Source organism: Aphelocoma coerulescens, chromosome 1 (assembly GCF_041296385.1).
Source record: "Aphelocoma coerulescens isolate FSJ_1873_10779 chromosome 1, UR_Acoe_1.0, whole genome shotgun sequence".
NCBI lineage: Eukaryota > Metazoa > Chordata > Aves > Passeriformes > Corvidae > Aphelocoma > Aphelocoma coerulescens.
This window is the reverse complement of record NC_091013.1, coordinates 115,277,691-115,300,927: the sequence shown is the minus strand read 5'-3', so window position 1 is coordinate 115,300,927 and position 23,237 is coordinate 115,277,691. Positions and strand designations below refer to the sequence as shown.

At 44.1% G+C, this 23,237-nt stretch overlaps 1 protein-coding gene across 5 annotated transcripts in view; it reads left to right on the top strand.

Moving 5' to 3' along the window:
• PTGFRN (prostaglandin F2 receptor inhibitor) overlaps positions 1–22,644 on the top strand; it is a 67,952-nt gene extending 45,308 nt beyond the window's left edge. For 2 of the 5 annotated variants that reach the window (XM_069025185.1, XM_069025187.1), the window contains 4 exons: positions 317–736; positions 10,458–10,565; positions 17,576–17,881; positions 19,116–22,644. In XM_069025185.1, coding sequence (XP_068881286.1) covers positions 317–736; positions 10,458–10,565; positions 17,576–17,881; positions 19,116–19,282 — 1,001 coding nt within the window. In that variant the 3' untranslated portion in view covers positions 19,283–22,644. Of the gene's footprint in view, positions 1–316; positions 737–10,457; positions 10,566–13,714; positions 14,299–17,575; positions 17,882–18,016; positions 18,073–19,115 lie in introns of those variants that run through there. The other 3 variants (XR_011153851.1, XM_069025186.1, XM_069025188.1) reach the window with 3 other exon arrangements.
• The last annotated feature ends 593 nt before the right edge of the window (positions 22,645–23,237 follow it).

Sequence of the window (23,237 nt, the reverse complement as noted above, 5' to 3'; positions counted from 1 at the left end):
TGTCTGGTATCTTTACTCTTGAATAAAACAATCCTGGGGATCCTCTCTTGTTACAGCCTGTGTATTCTATTATCTGTTCAGTATTTGGTGTTTGTTTGAATTTGTGCATCTTGACCCAAACTGTTGTGTGCTTGTGTGTCTGTGCACTGTTGAGTAGCATTCTAGGCTGTCCACATGTTTAGATAAATGTGCTGGGATTTGTTCCTCCAAGAAAGGAACTCTGCCTGTCTGTAATCTTCTAGGTTGAAAGGTGCTGCAGAAACACCGGTATCTATTTGTTAACCCTCTCTTGGTGCTTATTTCCTTCCCTCTTCAGATTACACGCTTACAGTGGAGGCGGTGAAATTGAAGCCATTCTTTGTAGCAGGCCACACCTTTGAGATGACATGCAAGGTGTCCTCCAAAAACATCAAGACACCGCGCTATTCCGTCCTCATCACAGCTGAGAAGCCCTTCACGGATCAGTCGAATCCCAACGGAACCACGCGCATTATCTCCTTGAACCAGGACTCGGTAGTGCGGCTGGAGGACTGGACGGACCAGACCCGTGTGGATGGGGTGGTCCTGGAGAAGGTCCAGGAGAACGAGTTCCGCTACAGGATGTATCAGACCCAGATCTCCGATGCTGGGCTCTATCGCTGCGTGGTGACCGCCTGGTCTCCGGGTGGTGGTGGCATGTGGCGTGAAGCAGTGAATGGCTTATCCAACCCTATCCAGATAGACTTCCAGACATCAGGTTGGTACAGAACCTGGCAGCTGTGTGTCTGAGCCAGAAAGGGAGAGAACTCTGTGATGCTTTCCCATTTCCCTGTGTCTCAGAAATACCTACTCTTTGGAACAAATGGTATGATGGCTGAGAGCTGTGCTTGTCTCCTTTGGTGGTACTTGTGTCCTTTGTGCTATTGATTGTTTACAGAAAGATGTTTAATGAATTGGCTGTAATCATAACCCCTGGGTTTTTCTCTACTAATGCAGCTTTTATGGTCCTGCAGGCTCATAGCTGGTTCTCAGTATGGAGCAACTGCTGCTGCATTTGCCAGCTGTATCACTAGATTGTTAGTAGTGGCTGCTCTGGAAGAACATTAATATAAACTGGATTTCTGTTCCAAAACAGACTCTATTAGCATAGCATTAAATTCCCTGAGCACACCTCGCTGTTGATGTAATTGCAGAAAATGGTCAGGTCCGGGTAACATTTCAGCCATCTCAGTAAGCGTATCCTGCCACTGCGAGACCTTAGGGGTCCCTCGCGGCTGAACTACAAAGCTCCACAAATTGGGATGAATTTTGGTACCCAGAAGGACATCCTGTTCCTCAATTGCTTGCTGAAACCTTTACCTTCAGCTATAACAAGCCTGCCTGTTGAGATTTTTCTACAGAAACGTGCCTGTCCTGATACAATGTTGGGGGGAGGGAGAGACGGACAGCATTGATTTGGATCATCAGAGATGCATGTTAACTCTGATTTCCTGTCATGTTATATTGTTGGGAAGTGCAAGGGAGCTGCTTTTGTAACACTGGTGCACATATGAGTGAAGGGCTCATCTCATGATTTGATAAACCAAGCTGGTGGGGTTTTGAGCAGGTTTATAGCCCAAATGTAGCCTGAAGGTGCATTCTATGTTGGAGCTCTCTAGTTAGCTGTTTAATTACCAACCTCTTGCACTTCCCTGTTCCTGTTCACAAGCACAGCTTGGAAAGAGGTCTTGCCTCACATCTCTTGTTCTTCATGCTCATATTCTGCTTATAATAGTGGGCTGTAGCATATTTAGAAGATGTGTCTGTGTCTAGGCAAGAACAGCCTGACTTCTGGTTGCATCCACAACTAGGGTAATTGTTCTAGATGATGTGGTTCCTAAAAACTGAACTTGCTTATACTAGGCATGCTGGGAAAAGGACAAGGGCTGAGCATAGGGGGACAGCCTGGCAATGAGGACATCACTTTGTAGGAAGCTTTGAGATGTAGCATCGTGTTACAAACCCTAATGAAGATGTAGCTTTGATCTAAGCTGGCCAGACAGAGGACATTGACTCAGCTTCTTTCTGTTTTAGGTAATTTCTCAAGATGGTTAGTGGGCTACAGTTTTAGCCTATTACTCTTCATATCTGGGTCGGACACAGTGGGAGAGTAGCATTTGCAAAGGGAATGATAAAAGAAACCAGCAAGAATGAAATCTGCCTTAAACCCCACCCTTCCCCTCCAGGCTCTGGTGTGGATGCTTTCCTGCACAAAAGTGGTGGTTGGTGCCTCTCCCAACATTGCTTGTCTTGTGTCACTTTGAACTCCCATCCAAAAAGTTTGGCAGGATACCCAGGGTTCAGAGGGAGATCTGCAAGCAATGCGAGGGAGGGAAGTGTACGTGTTGTAGTCTTGACTTGTTTTTGCTGTCAGCCTCTTCTCCCAGCCCCTTCACCCAGATAGGGTTTCTGGAGCGTGGAGTGAAGAAAGGGAGGCAGCATGTAGAAGTGCCCTGGGAATGTGTGAATTCCAGTAGCAGGGCTGGAGCAGGGGGAGGGATGGTCCTGAAGCCCTGTCAGCCTTTCATTCTCTATAAAAGAATGAAGAAAGAAATGAGATCCCAGGCACAATTTGCTGGAGTGCTATTTCCCAAAATAATCTTGGCATGTAGCAAAATCTGTCTTGAAATACCTGCAATTTTCTTTAATTGATGGATGAACTTTGTGTCCTTCAGTTGTTACTCAGATATCCCTGCTGGATATTCACCTCTGGGCATGATGAGAACATGCGATGAGCACAGTTAGAATGGGCTCACTGAGGAATTATTATTTGGGAAATCATCTAGAATTAAGTACACAAGACAGAAGATGTTTTGTGGGTGTGTTACTTTGGTTTTGTTTGCTGAAGCCTGTCTTTGATGCAAACTGAGTCAGGGAGCCAGAGGTAAATGGCAAAGTTGTGGAGCAGCTATGAAAGCACAGCTCAGATATCACACCCTTCTCTTGCATCCTGTGGCACAAGCAGCTGTCAAACTTTTTATTCAGAAAAAATAAGTTGGTGCCAAAATTTCCCTAATGGCCATGGTGAAAAGCAGAACTGCTGAGGGAGCTAGTTATTTCCAGGGAGAATTTCCCCAAAACTGGAGGGAACATACTAACAGGAAAGGTGCAGGAAAAAAAAGGGGGGCATGCAACTTTCCGGGCAACTGGAAAAAAAAAGCTGGCGAGCACCAGTGTGCTAAATCCTGAGTTGTAGGGAGGTTGGGGTATCTTAAGAGTGTTTTTCCCTGATAGGAAAACTGTTAAGGAGTCAACTGCACTGATTTCTCAAAGTGTAACAGACAACTTATCTATAACTGCTGGAGGGAATATAATACAGCAATGTAATTTTGAAAAATAGGATGTATTGCAGTCTCCTCCGTACTTTGAAGTCTTGGGCTCGGACAGCATTTTCCGCGTACATCGTGGCTGGTGGAGTGGGGCAGGGATCAATACTGAAGCAGCATTTTCAGCAAAAGGAGGAAGCCCTTAAAGGGTTTTACGTGAAGCTTTTAGTCCTAGGAGGAATTTCTTTCTCAGTTGTTTTTATTGATTCCCCTTTGATGGGGGATGGTGAGGCTTGCTGGGATTGGAAATCCTTCTCTCCAGTTTGACTCTCTCCCAGATCTCTCCGAGCTGAGCGATGTTTCAAAGAGGGGTTTTTAGCGTGCATACACATTGTGCAATGTGATCTCTCTGAATGGCAGGGGCCTGTGAGCTTTTCATATATGAGCTGGGGACTGCACACGTGAAACTTCAGTGTTTCCTGCCACAATAGGCTTGAAATGTGCCAGTGCTCTGAAATGTTTTTCTGTGAACATCTGTGGAAAATGTCTTGCTCAGATTCTTTCCATTCAAGGCAGAACTTGCTGGCTGCAAGCAGAGATCCTCCTCTCTTCTTTCTCTACTTGCTGTTGCAGAGGGACGTATTTATTCCGTTTGGTTAATGATCTGAAATGTTAATGTAAAGGCATTTGTTTGAAACGCCCTGAACTAAAAAAAAGGAAAAGTGGATTTCGTCCACCGGACCATATGAACTGGAAGTGAGGGTGGGGGTGTGTGGTGAGGAGGAGCCTACTAGGTCATTAGTTTTCAAATATTCAATCAATGGCAGATTGTTCTCTGCTGGATATATTTTAAGACCAGAGAGGATCTTGTGAATCCTCTGGTATGACCTCATGAATAACATGGATCGCTAGACCCGTTTCGTAAAACGAATGCCTTTTGTATGTCCAGCTGCTCTAAGCAAAATAAGCTTATCTGGGGGGCAGGGGAAGCTGTCCCCTATGAAGAATTTAATATTCCTCGGTGCTTTTTTTGTTTGTTTGTTTTCCCATTGTAGGACAGAGAGGTTCTGCCATGTCTTTTATAAAGGTTGCCCAGTGATGTGAGGAACAAGAGCAGCTGCCAGTGCCTGTCTTGAAATGTTCTCTTAATTTCATCACACTGTTTCTACTCCAATGCATCCTCTCTCCTCCCGAGCTGTTGGCTGATGCATGTGTACACAGCCTTTCTTTCAGCCTGGAACACACCTGTCTTCTGTCCCTTGCTGTTCTTCTCAAGCCAGTGTAGGAAGATAGCTTCATAAACTCTGCTTTGGCATTTGTCCTTTAATTTTCAAACCCTTTTACCATGAAGTGGGCAACCCAGGTTAGTGTTTAGAATGTCTTTGCCTGCTACACACTCACAGAGATTTCCACAGAAGTGACTTATTTTCCTTTCCCTTGAAGAAAGCAGGGAGAAGGAAGCTTTTAATCTCATGTTGAGAAGTGTGTTATGACAGAGACCCATTTGAAGCTTGGCTGTGCTCTGAGCTGTCTCTGCTCTGTGCCATTCAGCAGAGGGTAGAAAGTTCTGGAGAGGAAAAAATAAAAGAGAACTTGTAAGGGAAATATCTCAATGAAATCTTCAACTCTGGATTACATCTCCATGTGAGCTCATTGCACAGCAATGTATTATCGTTCACTTTGGAAGAGGCTGAGATAAACCAAGAGCTGCTGAAATATGAGCTGAGTATTGATGTTGAACTTGCAATTAAAATGAAATGATGCCCTGCAATGACCCCAAGAGATACTCAATTTCAAAAAGGGCGAATAGAAAGATTCTTAAAGGAAAGAAAGCCTAATCACGGAAATGAATGAAAAGCGATGCAGCAGAAAGTCTTTGGCAAGAAAGGCTGGTATTTTCCAGCCACTGTTAATGGGCAGGAACGTGCTTTGTCATTGTGTGCCTTTGTGCATTAATTTGTAGCTGGAAGTAGAAACCACAGACTTAACTACTGAGGGCTTCTTCCAGTAACAGCTATTATGAGGCTTGGGCTAAAGCTTGTTAGGGAACAGCTTCACAAAGAGGCAGGGAAAGGGCAGGGGTCTGGAAAAGTCAAGGTGAAGAAACTTTTTATCTGGAGAAAGGCAGGTCATGGAATTCTCAGTTGAAGAGTGAATGATTTGGTGCCAGGGCAGAGGTGAGTAATATTTTGGACGATGCAGAACTCGTGGGTTGCATCAGTTGTTTTCCCCGTTGTGGTCTGTGGTGCTGTCTGATTGCATGCAGGGAAGCTGCACGCAGGAATTCCAGCCCCCCTGGTCAGTAATGGACTGGGCACAGGCTTCTTGCAGGGAACAGTCTGCCCTGGGTCTCTGTTGTCATCAGATTACTTGACCTTTCTCTTCTCTGCTTGTCTGGGAAACAAAAGTAGCTTGTGTCTGTGGGGAGACTATACCTTATTTCTGCAGAGAAGTACAGGGTAAAATGATAATCAAAGAAGACAAAACATCACGTAGGACACTAGATAATTAGGACCTCTTTGTTACAGAACTGGATTTTAACTGGCCCTTGGTTATTCTCCTTCCTTTCCCCATTTTTCTTGCTGATTTAAAGTGTTTGGATTACTGAGTGAAATGCAATGAATGAAATGAGGATGAATGAAAGCAGGAAGAATGGGGTGACATCAGGTAGAGATGGCTCAGAATTTTTCTCTAATTTATAAATCCTTAAATTGAGTAAATTAACTTGAGCAACTTGAACTCCTCCTTTCCACCCTGCAGCCCCTTCCATGTGAATCTGATTGATTGAGCACATAGTAACAAACAAAATTTGGTTCAGCTTACAAACACTTTTTCCTTTCATTTTTATAGGTAGAAGAATTAGAATAGCACTTTTTAGCTGAAAACTGTTATCACTGTAGGATCTGTCTCCTGGAGTTACCTTCTGGTGAATCAACAGTTTGAGCATTGAGATCTAACATAAAAGGGAACATTTAGAGAAAAGTACACTGAACAAGTCCTGATTCTGAAACCTGGTTTGTCTTTAAGCACTTCTGGGTTTGTACTAGTAAACTTCTAACCTCAATTTCTTCACTTTCTGTTTAAAGTTGTGTAGTGTTTTTCAAGTGTTTGAGAGTCAAGAAATACTATCCTGACTGCAGCTACTTTTTAATATAAAAATGTTATTTTTTTACTAAAGAAAACTTCTTTTAGGGGTTGTATCTAAGCTTACATAAGGCCTTACTTATAGTGAGGAACAGATATTTTGGTTCATTTTAAATCAAAGGTCTCAGCAGAATATGGCAATTTATGATGCTTAGCTCTTAGAATTGGGAATGCTGGTTTGTTTTGTAAATCTGTGCTCTTTAGCTTCCAAATCATCGGAGGGAATGACACTTACCTTCAGATCTGAAGTTACTGAAATCCAGTCATTTCTCAGCTTTCAAGCTCATGAACAGCTTTTCAGCATTTAACTTTGCTTTGTTCTTGATGAGTTTTACAGGTCATGCTTGATCTGTCAGCCCTGCAATTGAAACTAAGCTCTGGTTTGTTTATTCTCCCGTGTGACCAGTAGGTGCCAATAACAGTATTTCAAACTGTTAAATGCAGGTGGCAAGGTGGCCAAAGCCACAGCATCTGTTATCTGCAGAGTTCTGTTTTTCTCGGTGTTAATGTAGCATGAACTCATATCTCACTGAAGGAGAGAGTTCCTGTCACCTCCTCAACCCTTCCTGTGACACTGTACGTGCTTGAGCATGACGATGCTGAGACCCTGAGCCAGTGTTATCAGTGTCTGCTGGGAGTTGCCTATTTCACCACATGCCTTTATCTGTAACCAAAGCATTGAGGTGTTTGGCCTTTTTTTGTGGTTGGTTTTTTTTTTTTTTTTTTTTTTTGGTTTGGTTTGGTTTTTTTTTGTTAGTTTTGTCTTGGAGGGCAAAAACTTAAAATAGTTGGGTTTTGTGTACTGAGTCTTGCTTGGTGTGGTCCGGATTCGGGGCCTTTTGAGCACTGGTGGGAGAATGGGGCACTCAGGCAGCCTCCTACCTTTTCAGGTTTTGTAAGGGAGTGGGAATAAATCTCTGAAGGTGCTTTATTCTGTCCTTTCATGCCTGAGGGCAGCCTGAGACCCAGGGCATGGGTCATGTGGGCAGAAGGTGTGAGATACATCCAAAGAAGACATATAACCCTAGGAAGTTGAAGCCATGCAGTTTTCCAGACTGAACTGAGAAACTTTCACTGTAAATAATCTTGCTTGGGTTTAAAAAAATAGTGAAATGTTGTTTTCCCTCTTCAGCTGGAGAGGGAAGGGCACAACCTCTGACACATCTCTTGACTCTTTGTTGATGTCCAGTTCTAGCACAGGATAGTGATTTCTGCCTGGAGGCAGAGACGGTAATTTGCAGATGTTACCTGCTAGGGAAATACCTAAAAGGAAAGAACTGTTTGTGCCTTACCAAGGGGAAGCACAATCCTGAAATGCCAGTGCAGCTGATGCCTTGGAGCCTTGGCTCTTCATGGGGGAGGCAGGCTGGAGATGTGCTTGGTGACCCGAACTGAGGAGTGTGTTGGGAGCGCCGCATTTCCATGATCCACAGCCTTTCCTGGCTGAGTGATCAGCCAAGTTCAGCTTTTACCCTTGTGACATCCACTGGCCAGGAGTGCTCTGACCCTGCTCCACATTAGCAGTTTGTTGGTGTGCCAGGATTTGAGGGCAGTGTCTGTTCAGTGCAGGAGGTACCTGGACTTTCATCCTAGAAATAAGGCCTGAAAAATCCCATGTACCCTCTGTCTTTCCTTGTTTAACCGGGTAGGGCAGCCCATCCTTAGCCCAACAAAGTCGGAGTCATGCAGTTCCTCTCTCTTGCTCAACCCCTCCCAGCATCCAGCCTGTTTGCTGGAGTAGAGCATGTCCCATACTCCTGACATGATGTCACCTCACTTGCTGCAGGATAGGCTTAGGATAGACTCTGAGCTATGGACAGTGTCAGGATTATTACGGTACTGTTCTGCTTTTGATCAGTGCAGCAGAGGGAGTGTGCTGGGAATGCAGGGATGTTCCTAGCAGATTTTGACAGTCTCTTCATTTCTTTTCTTTGACAGTTCATGCACAGCTTGAGACTTTTCTGCTTATAGTTGGCTGGAGTGCCCTGGTCCATGCTGCCTTTAATCCCCTAGGACCTTGAACTTCTGTCTGCACAACTCCAAACAAAAGGATGGAAAATGTCTTGTTTTATCTGAACACAAATAATCAAATAGGCTGCAAGGGGAATATAGTTTGGCTTGTGTGTGTGTGAATGTCAGGAAACAAATTGAATTCACACAAAACCAGTTTAGATAGATGCTGAGAAAGCAATCAGATTAATCTCTGTTCATTTCCTTGGAAAAGGATACCATCATGCTTAGCTTAAGTTAGGGCTGCAGCCTGCTTGTGAAGTCATTACCTGAGCAGCTTATCTCAGTATTCTGGATCTCTTACTTCCTTAAATGTGTTCTAGCATAGACATGTAGGAGTCTTGGTTGGTAATCCATGTGTAACCTCTATTGCATCTCTACCACCCTTTTTTTATCCTTGCTTGGTGGGGTAATTTGCAATGTTAATTTTAAGAGAGATCTTCTAGTGTCAAAATGGATGTCAAACTCTCAGATTATATGTCTGCTTACTGCCCTTGTGTACAAAAGTACAACTGCTTCTGGGGCAGAGGAGAGGGCTGTAAGAAAACTTATGGTATAACAAAGAGCAGCACATTGTGCCCAGTGGAAATTGCAGGAGTGGAATGTTGGAAGCTGGAGAAGTAATTATTGCATTGTAGTTGGAATGAATTTCTTAGCATGCTGTGTATTATCTGTTGACCAAAACAAGCCAGGCCCTTGTAGTCTAGAAAAGTTGCACCAAAAATGATAACTCTAGCTTCATGATACATCCACATTTCTTTCCAGAACCTCAGTTTGGGAATGATGTGGTAAGCATGTGCCATGTGGTGAGCTATCAGTGTAGCTTTCCACAGAAACCTGTTGAGAGGACAAGGCACAAGTGGGTTTTTTGGGATGATTTCCAGAAGTGTTCTTCATTAAAAGCATTGTTTGCCACTGATCTTCAGTGGATTTGAAATGTATGGTTCTTGTACTAAAAGAGTAGCAGGTAAGGAGGAGGAGAGCAAATAAACAGCTTTTCTGTCCTCCCAAGTCACCCTTCTCTGCTTGTCATTTCTGCTGCTGTGCCAGAAATAGGTGAGCCAGGTAATAATGGCAGTCTAGGGAGTGTAGGGAGTGTAAAAAGGGTTTACTTCTTAATCTGAGTCCCAAGTTTCTTCTTGGGTACCCTGGCTCTTTCCCCCAAAATCATCCTGGAGGTCACTGCTGGGATCAGCTTTCCTTCTACTCATCTCCTTCACCCTGTTTAGTAGAGAAATCATGGGGGTATTTTGGTACATTCTTCAATTTCTGCCTTGTGAAATAGAGAGTATTAACAATGCTGGCATATCTGAGGAGTCGTGATTTTGTTACTTTTGCACTAGAGATGCAGCTGTTGTCAAAATTGGGGGAAGTTTTGGGTTTTTAACTTAAGTGTGTCAGAAGTCAAAACATCACAGTGTTGTCATGGTATCTGAGTATTTCAAAACAGCCTAATGGTTTTCATTGATATCATCACCACTTTGCAGCTGAAGGAGTTACTGTACCCTTGGGCTTTGAGACATCCACAGAAGAAGCTATCTGTGGCAGAGCCTGAAGGAAAACATGCAGAAAAGTATTATCAGATGCACCACTTGTATTGTCTGTTCCAGTTCCACTGTAGAGCCATTGGTATTGTTAAGATACTGTTTTAACTTGAATTCCTATTGACAGCCTCAACAAAAAGACCCATTCTGGATTAGCCTGAAGTCCTGAACTCTCATGCTCTTAAAGGAGTCACCAGTGGAAGACCAGCTCCTTTTGTGCTGGAGAGTAGAAGGCAGACTTGGGCAGCAGCCTCTGTGTTGGGTGACAGGTCTGATGGTCTGGGTACTTTGTCTTAGTACAGGATTAAATAGCTAAGAATGAAAAACTATTTCACAAAAAACTTAAAAAGTTGCTTATCCCTGCTTCAGAGCTCTGTCTCCACAAACTAGGAGAAAATACTTCAAAAACGTGCAAGAAAGGTGTTGGGTAATGAAGTAAAGCCTGTCCTGAATAATTGTGGTTACTCTTCTCCAGGTCCTGTGTTCAACGTCTCGGTGCATTCTGACAGCCCCACGGTTTACCAGGGTGAGGTGGCAGATTTGCTGTGTATCGTCACAACGGAAGGAATGCCCCTTGAGCCAGGTATTTCAGCAAAATTATTTCACTCCTAACTCATTTGCCTTCAGAAGTTACATCCCTATGTCCTCTGGGTGAGGCTGGAGAGTTGAGAACCTATAATTCTGTAGAACTAGACAAAAACAGGAGAGTGTGCTTGCTTTACACAGCTCAATTTAAAGCAAGTTTCCTTCATTTCACCTTCTGAGCAGAGAGGGGAAAGAGTTTCTTACTGTTAAATCCCCCTCTGCTGTCCCCACCAAGTGACCCCCCTGCAGACAATCTAAACCCACAACCACTAGCTGGGCCATGAAAACTCTTCCTGTTCCCTTAGATTGGGAAGGAGGTCCATTGACTAAACCATTTAGGAGAAAATGGTTATCTGTAAAGAAATCTTAGACACCTGGCCAGTCAGCTTCACACTTGAGAGTAAATTTAAGGCTTAAGGTAAATCTAAAAATCATAATAATTGACTGCTGCAGCCTAAATGCCAAAATGCATGTTCATTGCCTTCAGAGCTGAGCATCCTTTTTCATGTGGAAGAAAGAAATACAGTACCTAGTTCCTGTGAAAAGGATAGCAGACACTTTAAAAGCAAATTTTTATGGAGAGCTAAAAAGTTCAGAGAATTGCTCAAAACCTAGCTGCTTGCCAAGCATTGTCTGAGCTGCTTTTCATCAAAATGCTGTGAGAGTAACTCTCTTTCTTATGCCCAAAATTTGGGTTTGGAGAGAGTTTAGTCATTATGTATATGAATATAAATATCTCTTTAAAATAAATCTACAAATATATATGTAAATATAAATATATGTGAATATATCTAAATATAAACTTGTCATGATTCATGCTAAACTTAAAAGCCTACTCATAAACCACTACAAAAGAGGTGCTGTGCAGAAAATATTACTTATGATGTAGTAGCTGATGAAATGAAGTACCAGGCTTAGTAAAGGCCCATCACTTTGAAATTACAAGATGTCTGTTCTGCATTAAATCTGAGCGTGGCAGGGAAGCAATTTGCTAGATTACAGTCATGTGCTGCCTGTGAAAAAATGATAGAAGTCTGTAGATTGTATTATTGAAATGCTTGGTAGGGAGGAACAGCTGAGTAAACTTCATTGCTGTCAAAAGAGTCATAGCCTGGGATACTGGGCACAGCAAGCAGCGATGTGTGCCTGTGCATCCACCTCAGCCTGTCCTGTGGCTTCTGCTCAGCAGGAAGCCTCTTCCAAGCTGAGGTGTGCTCAAGCTCTTACAGGTATTGTTGCAAGGTGGTACCCAGAGCAGCTGCCTTCCTTTCCAAAGCAATAATTGCTGACAGGCAGCAGCTGCTGCTTCTGCTGGTGTTCAACAGCCCAAATAAGCTTGGTGTTGCCTTGTGAAAGAGGCCTCAGCATCCCTGAATCACTTAAAACTTGAAAACTGGAACACAACAAGTTCCACCTGAATATAAGGAGGAACTTCTTTACTGTGAGGGTGACCACACACTGGAACAGAGATGTTGTGGAGGCTCCTTCTCTGGAGAGATTCAAAAGCCCTCTGGACACAATCCTGTGCCATGTGCTCTAGGATAACTCTTGAGCAGGGAGGTTGGACCAGATGAACTCCAGTGGTCCCTTTCAGCCTTACCCATTCTGTGAGAAGAGGCCACTTAGTAGCAGTGGGGCTCTCCTGTCAGTGCTTCGCTGCAGTTGGGTTTGGGATGGCTTTGTGTGTATCTGGTACCTTGAGCCTGGGAGGAACACGGACAGTATAAGGATAATCAAAAAGGTTGAAGTTAAAAGGTGTTGTCTTTGAGGAGCTGCTCATCAGCACAGTTAAGTTTTAACTTGGCAACCTCACAAGGGTTTGTGGGTGTCCCTTGAATTGATAGATTACCCCTGGAGCTGGAGATGATGCTGTTTCCAGCGGTCACGGGCAGCCAGAGCAGAGTCTTAAATGTCAGCACTGTAATCTGTTCCATAGCTGGGTAATGTCATGTTGGACATGGCAGACCTCTGTGGTGTTTTTTTATCTTGTTTATTTCATGTTGGTGGTTTGTTCAGGTTTGTTTTTTTTTTCTTTTTCAGTCTGTAATAGGGCAGATGAGGCACAGACAATAAATACACCTAGAACAGAGTAAAGTGTGGCATTGTGGCAGGCTTTGAGGGGACTTTTCAGTCCACACTCTGAGCCTCTGGTTGCTGGATGAGCAGGATTTGGGGCCTAACCAGCCCAATCATGCTGTGTGATGAAACCCCATGGGCCTGAGAATCTGGTCCATCTCCAGGCCTTACTGGTCCTCTGGATGAGACTGGCAGAAGAGCTGCAGGGAGCAGCTGGAATTTATGCAGGGTGTGCAGACTTCCGTCATCCATCTGCCTCCTTGGCCTTGGGAGCTGGAGAGGGCTAATGGGGCAGGTTAGGGGACAGGCTTAAGGGCTTGTATGGTAGCAAACAGATGTAGTTCCTCACCAGTAACCTTTTTCCTCTCTATCCCATCTCTGATCTGTCTTTATGCTGTGTCAGTATCACAATTTAATTCACAACTGGAATGGAGGACTTGCTTTTTAAATTAGTGCCAGATGTTAGACAGACTGTGAAAATAATGGGGCTGTCTCATCCCACTGGGGACTTGAGGCACGCTCTTAGGGAAAGCCCACACCTGGCAATCAGAGAAACAGGGCAAGAGTTGCCAGCATCTTCTGGGAGAAAACAAATGACTGCAGTGCAGACGTGGTCATTCCATTTGGGAATGTGATGAGAAAGGAGAAAAGAGCAAATGCATTTGACTCCCATCTGAGGGGCGTGGTGGCTCTCAAGGCCATCTGTACTTCTTGTGTCAGATGTGCTGCAGGGCTGTGGTGTGGGATCTCTTGTGAGCAAAGAAGGACCAGGCTGTTTCATGAGATGTCCTGTAAGATGCACATCCTTTGAACACATTTTGTATGCCAGCCAGCTCTGCTCTTGTGCACATAGGCACTCAACTCTGCAAGCATGCATGTGGATTAGTATGTATGCCTCCTGTAATAAGCTGATGTCAGGTGCCACCTTGTCTCCCTCTTTGTATGCCGAATCAGAAAAATAAAGTACTTCCAAGGAGCTGAAGAAAAGTTAAATGACCAGTTATCTCTGTCAGTGCCATTTGTTACAGTTAGATTGATCCATTTTTGTTGTTTTTTTTTTTTTTTTTCTAGATGCATCACTTATGGTTTGAACCCTTTTCTGGTAGAGGCAACTCACAATGCTTTCAGTGTGTGTTTGTGTGTACCCACCCTGTGGGAAATTTTCAAAAGGGTAGGAAAGGTTTTGATGTGACTGCTACATGCTTTAATTTCCTCTGCTTCCTTGAGACCCTGCTGAAATCGAGTGTGTGTTACTAAGCCAGTACATGGCAGCAACTGCTCCCTCTAAAGAAGTGCTCCTTTGGCTTGGCAGCTGTGGTTGGTGTTTTGAGGGGAGTATGTGTGTGTCAGGGGGGAATAGTAGTTCTTCTGTGCCCTGAAGATATAAAAGCTGCTTCTGATACTTCTGTTGAATACACATTTTCACAAATGATCTCTCTAGACTTCCCAGATCACCCATTCTTGGGCTGTGTGCTTAGGGATTTAAAAGTATTACTTACTGTGTCTGAAAGGAGATGTGGGTTTTTTTTATCTGCTCCAGACAGACCCAGTGGGCACTCTGGAGAATTTAACAAAACCAGCTTGTTTACCCCTTATATGGCTTGAAGTGGTTTGCTCAGCTCTCTAGGAAGCCCTATTCAACCTCATTTAAATGTAGTAAACAAAAAGGGTCTCAAAATTGTGATTCAACGCTGTAACAGGATGCTGAGAGAGCTCCATTCTAAGCAGTGGAAGTGTATGGTTCCTAAGAAGCTGGTCTAGAAATAGGATTCCCTTTTTTGAGGAGTGATTGGTCAGGGAAGTAGCTAAGACCCAGACAGCTTAGCCCTGTGTGTCAAATCGCAATGTGCGTAAAGATGTGCTTTACATGTTGATGATCCTCGCTGGCTGAGGAGGGGAGGAAGCACAGCACCACTGTTACTCTGCTCACAGAGCTCTGAAGTGTCCAGCTCCCAATGCTCTCTGTTCCTTTAGGGCTTCATGTCCTGGTGGTACTGAGGTCCTCGATGTCCTTGTGGGCTTGGCACTGGGATGTTACACTTCACTGTGGGGCACCTTGGCCAGGTGTTCCACACTACTGACTGTGTGGCACAGAAAGAACCAGGAAGAGAAACCTTTGTTAAGTGTGAGTGTGGTTCTTGAAGTGGAGTTTCTGTAGATTTGGGTCAAAAATTGAGAGTGACTCGTCAGCATTGACAGAAGGTGTGTGGAAGGGTGCAGATGCCTAGTGTGTACCTGTTTTATGTCAGTGAATCTACATATGGGATTATGTCAGACTATCTACATATGTATTAGCACGTGGGAGCTGCTAGGCATGTTCATCTCTGATATTTAGGGAGCACCTGATTTATGTCTTGGCTTTGCTAAATTTGCCTGTGTTTTTATTGCATGAAAGCCAGAGATATATAGAAATGAATCAGATGACTTTGCTGTATTAAGCTATTTCAAGGAGGATAGTGACAGAGTACTTGGAGCCAAATCCTCCCTCTGACTGTCTGTAGTGAGTCACTAATTGCAAACTGTATACTGACTAATAAAATATGTTGCCATAATACTGTTGTCCGATGTTGTAATTACAGAAGACAGATTCAACTATTTCAAAATGACAGCAAGTGCCTGTACTCATCTTCATATGTGAAGGGAAGGGAACCTCAAATTATCTGAGATGCAAAAGAAGGAATTCTTCAAAGCTGCCTGAGGATCTGAAGGCTAGATTATTATTATTATTATTATTATCTTTTAATATCTAAATTTATTGCTTAAACCCTTTTCAGCAAGGTCAGCGGTGTGTTAAATAAAATTTGACTTAGCCTGAAAGGTGTCTATATGCTCCTACAGCACCTGGAAACACAAGAGCAAGCAGCAGTCTTGGATCTTTGGAAGGAATTGGTCATTCCCAATGTGACTGCCTGTGGACCAGCACTATTACCGTATTTGGCATAAACAGACAGCAGGGATGAAGAGTGGTTTCTATAAACAGAGCTCTCTCCAGCAGAGGCCCTGTTTCCCATAGGCACTTGGATGAGTGCACAAATCAGAGGTCAAAGTTTGGTCTCGTTGACTGAACATGTGTTTATGGTAATTTTTATTAACTTTGGTTTCAAGGGAAGTGGTCTGAGCGCTTTGCCAAGTACCTCAGAGTAGCGTTTGTAGGATGAGAGGCAAGAGGGATTGCTCCAAGGGCTGCTGCTCCATGTGACCTGTGCTGAACCCCATGTAGGATTGGGACACCTGCTCCTGCTGTAGGGCTGCAAAGCAGGCCAGGTGCTCTCCCAAGGTTCTGTGCATTGCCCAGAAGGCCAGGCTGTGGCAGGCAGGGCAGGAAACTGGCTGGTGTCCCAAAACAGTTTGGTCAGACGCTGTCTTTGATAGTAACATGTGCTTTCTCCTATTTTTGTTTTGTTTCTGCAGATGTGTGTAAAAGGACGGCACCTTAGGAAGGAGTTAATTATACCCCAAACACTGGTTTGTTTTCTTTTTTTTTCTGCAGTAAGGAGGAATGTCCCACGTGGCCAGCTGATAATATAGTTCAAGTAAAAGAGCTGAGGATGTCCTTTTAATTTACTGTAAAATATGGAGGTTCCCTTCTTTGCCAAGGTGATAGCTTGCCCGATAGCTACAGATCTTCACTTAGATCTGTAAACAATTTCAGTACAACAATTTCGGTACAACAGCAGGTTTAGGGCTTCAGTTATTCCATTAGCCTGAAGGTCAAATGTGAAAGTTTAGAGAAAAGCAAACTCAATTAGACAAAAGATCAGTTTTAAATTTCAGATTGCTAGCACTGTATTTTTCAGAGCTCTCAATACTAGAAAATGGAGGTCTGATATATTGCCAAGAATCACTGGGACTGCCCTAGGTGTGCACACACTGTACCAGTACTGCAAACTCAGGACAGAAATAGTAACCTCTGTTTCCAGTTTGGGCCCATCAGCTTGCTCATGTGCCAGGAAGGAAGAGCTGTGAGGAAACAAGCAAGCAGGCTTTCCTGTCTGTGCTGTAGGTCAGGCCAGGTTTCCAACTCTGACAGGTGCTGCTGGGCTCATGATAGCAAAGAGCGGCGGTGATTTTAAAAGTAGATACTCAGCTATATCTGCCTAATAGGGTTAAGACTGAGATCTGCTAATGAGATCAATAAGACCTTGCATGAGCACACAGCGAGCTAGATGTGCTGGTGGACTCTGACTACCTGTCAGCTGAGTTAGAAGTGTAAGTTCCTGCAGATCCATACTATAGACTGTGTCCTTGGGTGGTGAAACTTGTACAAGGCATCATGTCTGATGTGTCACAGTAACCCACAGCTCTGGGGATAAATGTATAAAAGCCTCATGGTCAGGCTTTGCTCCTGAATGTTTTGTACTCTTGCAGGTAATTCTTTGTGCACTATACAGAATCTGTGTTCATTTAGGCAAACTCTTAAATGTAAGGAAGGGGCCTTCAGGATAGAGCCTCCTGATTTTGTGGTTGCGTAGGTCCTGCATGAAGACAGGAACTGCAAATCACTCTCTCCTAGCAAATACCTAGCACTCCCACTCCCTTTCACTGTAGGTGCAGCATAACTGTAGAACTTCTTATGATACTAAGCCTGCTTGGTAAAAACTTAGATCAGAGTTAAATACAAATTTTAGAATGGCAGGCAGAAAGGCAAGAAATCTCTTCTTTGTCATCCCTGTAGTAAGTCACCCTTTCTGTACAACTCTATTCTCCCTGTCAGTGTATTTCATTGCAGTTCACTGCTTGAATATTCCTAGAATGGACATGTTCAGGGAACTCTCTCTTTTTCTTTCTGTTTTCTTTTTTTATTTTTTCCTCTACTGTCAGACCAGCGCTGCCTGTGCTGCTTACAGATTAACCTTTCTGCTGAGAAATGGCACTATGAATACTTTTAGAACTCACCAACACGTCTGAATTCTTCTTTGTCCACAAACGCAGATGATATGTCCTTTGATGTCTCCTGGTTTGCGGTGCGCTCCTTTGCGCTGGACAGAGAGCCCGTCTTGCTGGCCTCGCTGGACCGGAGAGGGATTGTGACCCAGAGCAGGAGGAATGGGAGCAGTGATCTCAGCCTGGAGAGGATCAGCCCTCTGGAATTCCGGCTCCGCGTGCACGGCTGCGAGGACCATGACTTTGGGAATCACTACTGCGTCGTGACCCCGTGGGTGCGATCTGCCACGGGCGTGTGGCAGCGGGAGCCTGACATCAAAGCCAAACCCATCTTTCTATCTGTGAAAATGGATGGTAAGAGACTGAAACGTGTGTTACTCAATTTAGTTTTTAACACCTTATTATGTCTTTTTGTGGCAAACATTCCCCATAACTACTTTTAAAGGTGCCTCTGGTAATCTCATTAGATTTTGTCATCTTTTTTTACAGTTTGAAATTTCTTCTTCGAGATTCTTCAGAGTGGAGGAATCTTTTCTGCCTAAACAGTAAATATAAGACTGGAGTGTTTTTTTTCCTGATCACCTCTTGGTGATGTTTTGCACAGCTCAGGCACCTTTCCATCAAGGGCACAGTATTCTCTGAGTGTTAACCCTTCTGCTGCCTGCTGGAGGAAGGCTTGGTTTGCAGATGGGGCATGTGAATTAGTCACACTGTGGTTAGTGTCAAAGCTGGGGAAGAGAAAATCAGAGCTCTGACTCCTTCCTCCCTCCCTAATGACAAGACATGTTGCTCCCTGCCCTTCATCCCTTGTCTGCTTTCTACCCAGAGCTGCAAGTGTTGCTAGACTTCATGAGGAGGAAGTTGCACGCTAGATACTGCATTCAGCACATAGCTAAGGAGGAAAATGAACACAGGAGGGGTTTTGAACTAGTTGCTTTCTTGGTATTTTCAAGAGAGGTCATTTTTGGAAGTTCCCTGAACTTGAAATGAACAAGCAGCTTTTGTTCTCCCCACTGTGCTGATAACTATTAAAACTGTACTTTCCAAACTCCTTACAGTTCTTACTGTCTTTTAACTGAGCAGTAGGTACTTCAAAATCCATTTTTTTGTTTAGGCACCAGCTTTGAAGGTTGATTAGACAGGGTAAATATATAGTAATTCGAATAATTCAAAGCAGAAAGGAGTCTACTCCTTGCTTTTTGGAAACATGTAAAAAAGAATGCAGCCACACTCAGCCTCGGATGGAGAAACAATCCAGTGCTTTTGTCTGGAGAAATGTGTGATAAGATGACTCTTGGAATAAACTCTACTTTGCTATCTCACTCCAAGGCTTTTCTGGTGCTTCCAACCTTTCCAAGGCTTTGAAAGGGTGGAGGAAGAAGAGGAAAGGGAGACCAGTAAAAGAGCAATTTTTCAAACCTGGGAAGATGGAAATCAAGAAGAAAAATCAGTGTAATTTCTTTCTGAAGTAATTAATCTGCCACTGGCTGAATAATGTGGGATTTTCTCCTTTTTCAGGCAAGAAGAAAAAAAAGGGGATGTCTGAATTTCTCAGTGATATCTTAACGACTCTGCCTTCCTTTTTCAGTTCTGAATGCTTTCAAGTATCCCCTGTTGATTGGCATCGGTCTGGCCACTGTCATTGGACTCCTCTCCTGCCTTATTGGCTACTGCAGCTCCCGTTGGTGCTGCAAGAAGGAAGTGCAGGAAACGAGACGAGAGCGTCGCCGGCTAATGTCGATGGAGATGGACTGAGCGTGGGAGCTGGACACACTTGCATTTTGGGAGAGACTCACAGGGCTCTTGGATTGTGTTGAGACACTTGCTCACAGTCCCAGACAAGACAGTGTGTTTGCTCTCTGATATCAGCCTGGACCTCAAGCTTCTCCTCGTTACACGTCATGTCCTGAGAACAATCAGGCCATATTTAGCAATTTGGGAGTTCTCCTTTTCCAGCAGCACTTTCTGCATAGGGATCGTGTCCTTCTAATGTGCAAACTGTTGAGCCTTCTTTCAGCAGGGCCCTGTGACAAAATTCATTAATGTTTTGTTTGTTTGTTCATTGGTTTTATTTCCCCCCCTCATGGTTTTGGAAAGATGTCCCTGTATGAAAGCAAGGTGGGCAGGATGATGGATGGGAAAGAGGCTGGTAAAAGTGTTAGACTTCCACTGTATTAACCAATCTACTTTTCCCCTCTATCTCCACAACACCATCCTGTTCCCTTTCTCTCTCCACCTTGGTATCTCAGAGACTTCTCTGTGTTGGGTTGAAAGCTGGGGAAGGTTCCTGTGCTGGAACCATCATGAGGCTGTTCCAGCAAAGAATTGTTTTATGGTTGTCAGCATGCCTTCTCTTCCCTGGCTTTCCAGGAGATTGAGTTAATCCTGACACATAACTTGCCTGGTGGAGGTCTTTGAAGCACTTTTTTTAAACCTTTTCTTTTCAGTGCTCAAAGCTCTTAGCTGTGGTGAGTAGGGACTAACTTGGCAACCCTGAAGAGTGAATCCTCAGACAAGCATTTGATGGGTGTCTGCTATGGCCACCTTCTTGCCCACCCTTCCACCTTCTCTTCTCCCCACTACAGCTGCTCACATTGTGCCTGAGACCCTGTTCTGCTTGTGGCAGGGGGGCACGTGGTATCTAGGGACAAGGCTCAGCCTTGGAGGTTGGAGGAGGTTGGAGACCTTGCTCCCCTGGTGATGGTGTGACTTATGAATACAGTAAGAGATGGATCTTCATCTGCAGTTGGCCAGCTGATTGTGTTTAGAGACTTGTAAACTATGTATTACCAACTGCACAGACCAGACTTCAGTGCTGCTTCTGCCAGTCACTCACTGGTAACCCTCAAACCTGTGAGCAGAATCCGAGATCTGCAGTAGCTGCAGTGCAGCTCAGGGCAGGAATAAGAGCAGGCCCAAGGGGGCATCCAGAATCCTTCAGGTTCCAACAGCCCTGGTCTTGAGCATGGGCCTGCAGTGGGCCTTTCCCCATGGGCTTGAGACCTATTCCTTGGTGCTATAGTACAGAAGTCCTGCTTTGGTCTTCCACATGCACTGACCTGGCTCCTGAGAGGGAGCAGCATCTTTGCCAGGCAGTTCTGTCTTCCCAGCACAGCTGGTGTTTTAAGCAATAAAGGTCAGAATAAAGATACTGTGTACAAACAAAGGAGGAAGTAGGACTTCACCACAGTCAGATGTCGTAGCCGTGGTTTGGCTTGCATCAAGAAGGGTGAGAGATGCAGAGCTGAGGCCAGGGCTCAATCCTTTCCATGGTTTTTAAGATAGAAGATGGTAAAGAAGAACATCCATGGAAGGTAGTGGCTGTGGTGTGCTGTTGCCTGATTAGACATTAGTTATGTCCTAGACAATCTGCTTCTCTAATAGCTCATCCCACTGCATATTCCAGGGGAGCTGCAGGTCTGGTATCTGGGCTATGAAGGTTTTTTGTGGTAAGTTTTCTGTGTGGGTTTTCTTTTTTTTGTCTTGCCTTGTGACCTTTGTTCTGAGGCTGATGTGAGGGGGTTTTCCAGAAGGCTGCTCTGTGTCCTGTGTGTGAACATGCACCCAGTCACCTCTGTGTGCATAGAGGTGTCCAGTGATTTTTGAAAGATGAATATGAAACATCTTCAAAATGGGCTTAATTTGCAGAGTTGGGGCTTGCAAGTTGTTATTTGACTCTTTAGGACATTTCATGTAGTATTCCAAAACTGGGACCCCCAGACCTACGAACCTCTGAAAGACTTTGGCCTGAAGGTTCATAGGAACTTTTCTTTCTGGCCTGATGTTTTTCTTTCTGGAAGAGCTCTGAAAAGGCCTCTGTTGTTGGCAGACTTAGCTGCCTTTCCTGAAGAATGGGGCAAAAGCAGTCTGTACCTTCCACTGTGAATGCCCAGAAATCTGTAGCAATGCTTTCCAAAGGAAGGGAGTTCAGGAAAGGACTCACTCAGATATTACTTTGACAGCAAGAATTTTTTTTCCTCTCCTGTCCCTGCTGTAGTGAAATCTTGCTTTTTCCTGAGATGTTATGAAACACTATCCTGATGTTTTGGATGCTGGCTGTCGTAGCAGCTTCTTTCCTGCATTAACATCTGCCTTTCTTTTCAGAAGGCATGTGGCATTGGGGCATCTTGGGAGGGGTGGAAGTGGTGGTGAAGCTCTAAGCCCAGCATCAGTCACTTTTTGTCCTGGCAGACTGACTCCTTGTCTATGCCCTTGGTAAAGTTTTAGGGAGAGAGGATCATGACCGTAATGCAATAATTAGGGAATGGATGAGCAGGGAACCGCCAGCTCTTCCCAAACACACAATATAGCACACTTCCTCCCTGCTGGAAAAAAACTCAGGGTTATTTTGGTCAGGGCTCCCTTCTTCTCTAGTGAAAGATCCCCATGTCCTTATCTAATGCTGACCTTCCTTCACAGCCCATAACAAACCATCTTTGTCACTCCAAGTGAAGGAAGTTTGCCACTAGCTTGTACTGCTGACAGCCCCTTGGAAGGCAATGCAGCATCCCATTCCACCCTGTACTTGCTGTAGTTGGAAGGCTAGAAGCTGAGGGGCTAGATCTAGCCCCCAGGTTTCCTTCTACTTGTGCCAATTTTGTATTATCCCCTTTTTTAAAAATAGAGTGTGAATCTTCTCTCTAAGGGAAAAAAAAAATCTAGGTCACTTTTCATGTTTTTTATTGTTATTATTATTATTATTTCCTGTGTGACCAGGGTTTGTGTGAGTGGAGGTGTGTGTGCATCTGGTTGTGTATTAAACCTGCAGAGTATCAGAAGAGTAAGCTGCCTGTGGTGCAGTACAAGCATCCACATCCTCCCTGCTGCAACCTGTGGTATTGTCAAAGTATCCTAAGGGCTCACATTGATCTTCCTCTGTTTGCCACGTCTCCTGGTTAAGCTGGTAAATTCCTCCAGGCACTTGGAATTTCAATCCAGGGCAACCTTGAACATCATACAGCAGAAGGGCAAGGTATTTTCTTTCTTTTGTTTTAATTTCAAAGTTATAAAATAAAGTTTTGGGCACAATTCTGGAATGCAGGTACTGAATAGTTCTAACAATGCTGTGTAAAATGTTTCTTTTTATGTTTAAAATAAAGAGCGAGCCTTTTTGATTATGTCTGTGCTGTGGGTCTCGATGTCTGAGCTATGGGCAGATCCTTCCTTGTACCCTGCATGTATGCAGACACTATTGCTGAAGGTATAAAATGTAAACCTTACAGTCCTGTTTCCAGCACTGTTCACCCTGTAAAATAAGCATGAGCCCTATTCTACAGTAAGTTTTAAATATTTGCCTACATTTCTGTGATGAATTGGGAAGCATAATTATTTTCTGAGTCTATTGTGTTTCTACCCCACTGTAAGTCAGCTTTTTTGTTGGGAGAGTTTTATTTTGATTAGCTAAGGCCAGGAGTCACAGTTGGGAGTGTACATTTAATATCTGCTGTAAAACCTGGCATTAGATGTTGAGTCTTCCTTGACCCCTTCCTGAGGCTTCTCGTTTCCAAGGGTACCAGGAGGAAAATCAATAGTGTTGGAAGAAAACTTCCTGCTTTCTTTGCCAGTGGCTGAATTTAGGATGATTTTTTTACCCCCAGCAACCATGTAAAGACACCAAAATCACACAGCAAGGAGGTGACTTGCTGTCATGGTTTAATCCCAGCTGGCAGCCAAACCCCACACAGCCCCTTGCTCACTCCCCCACTGGCAG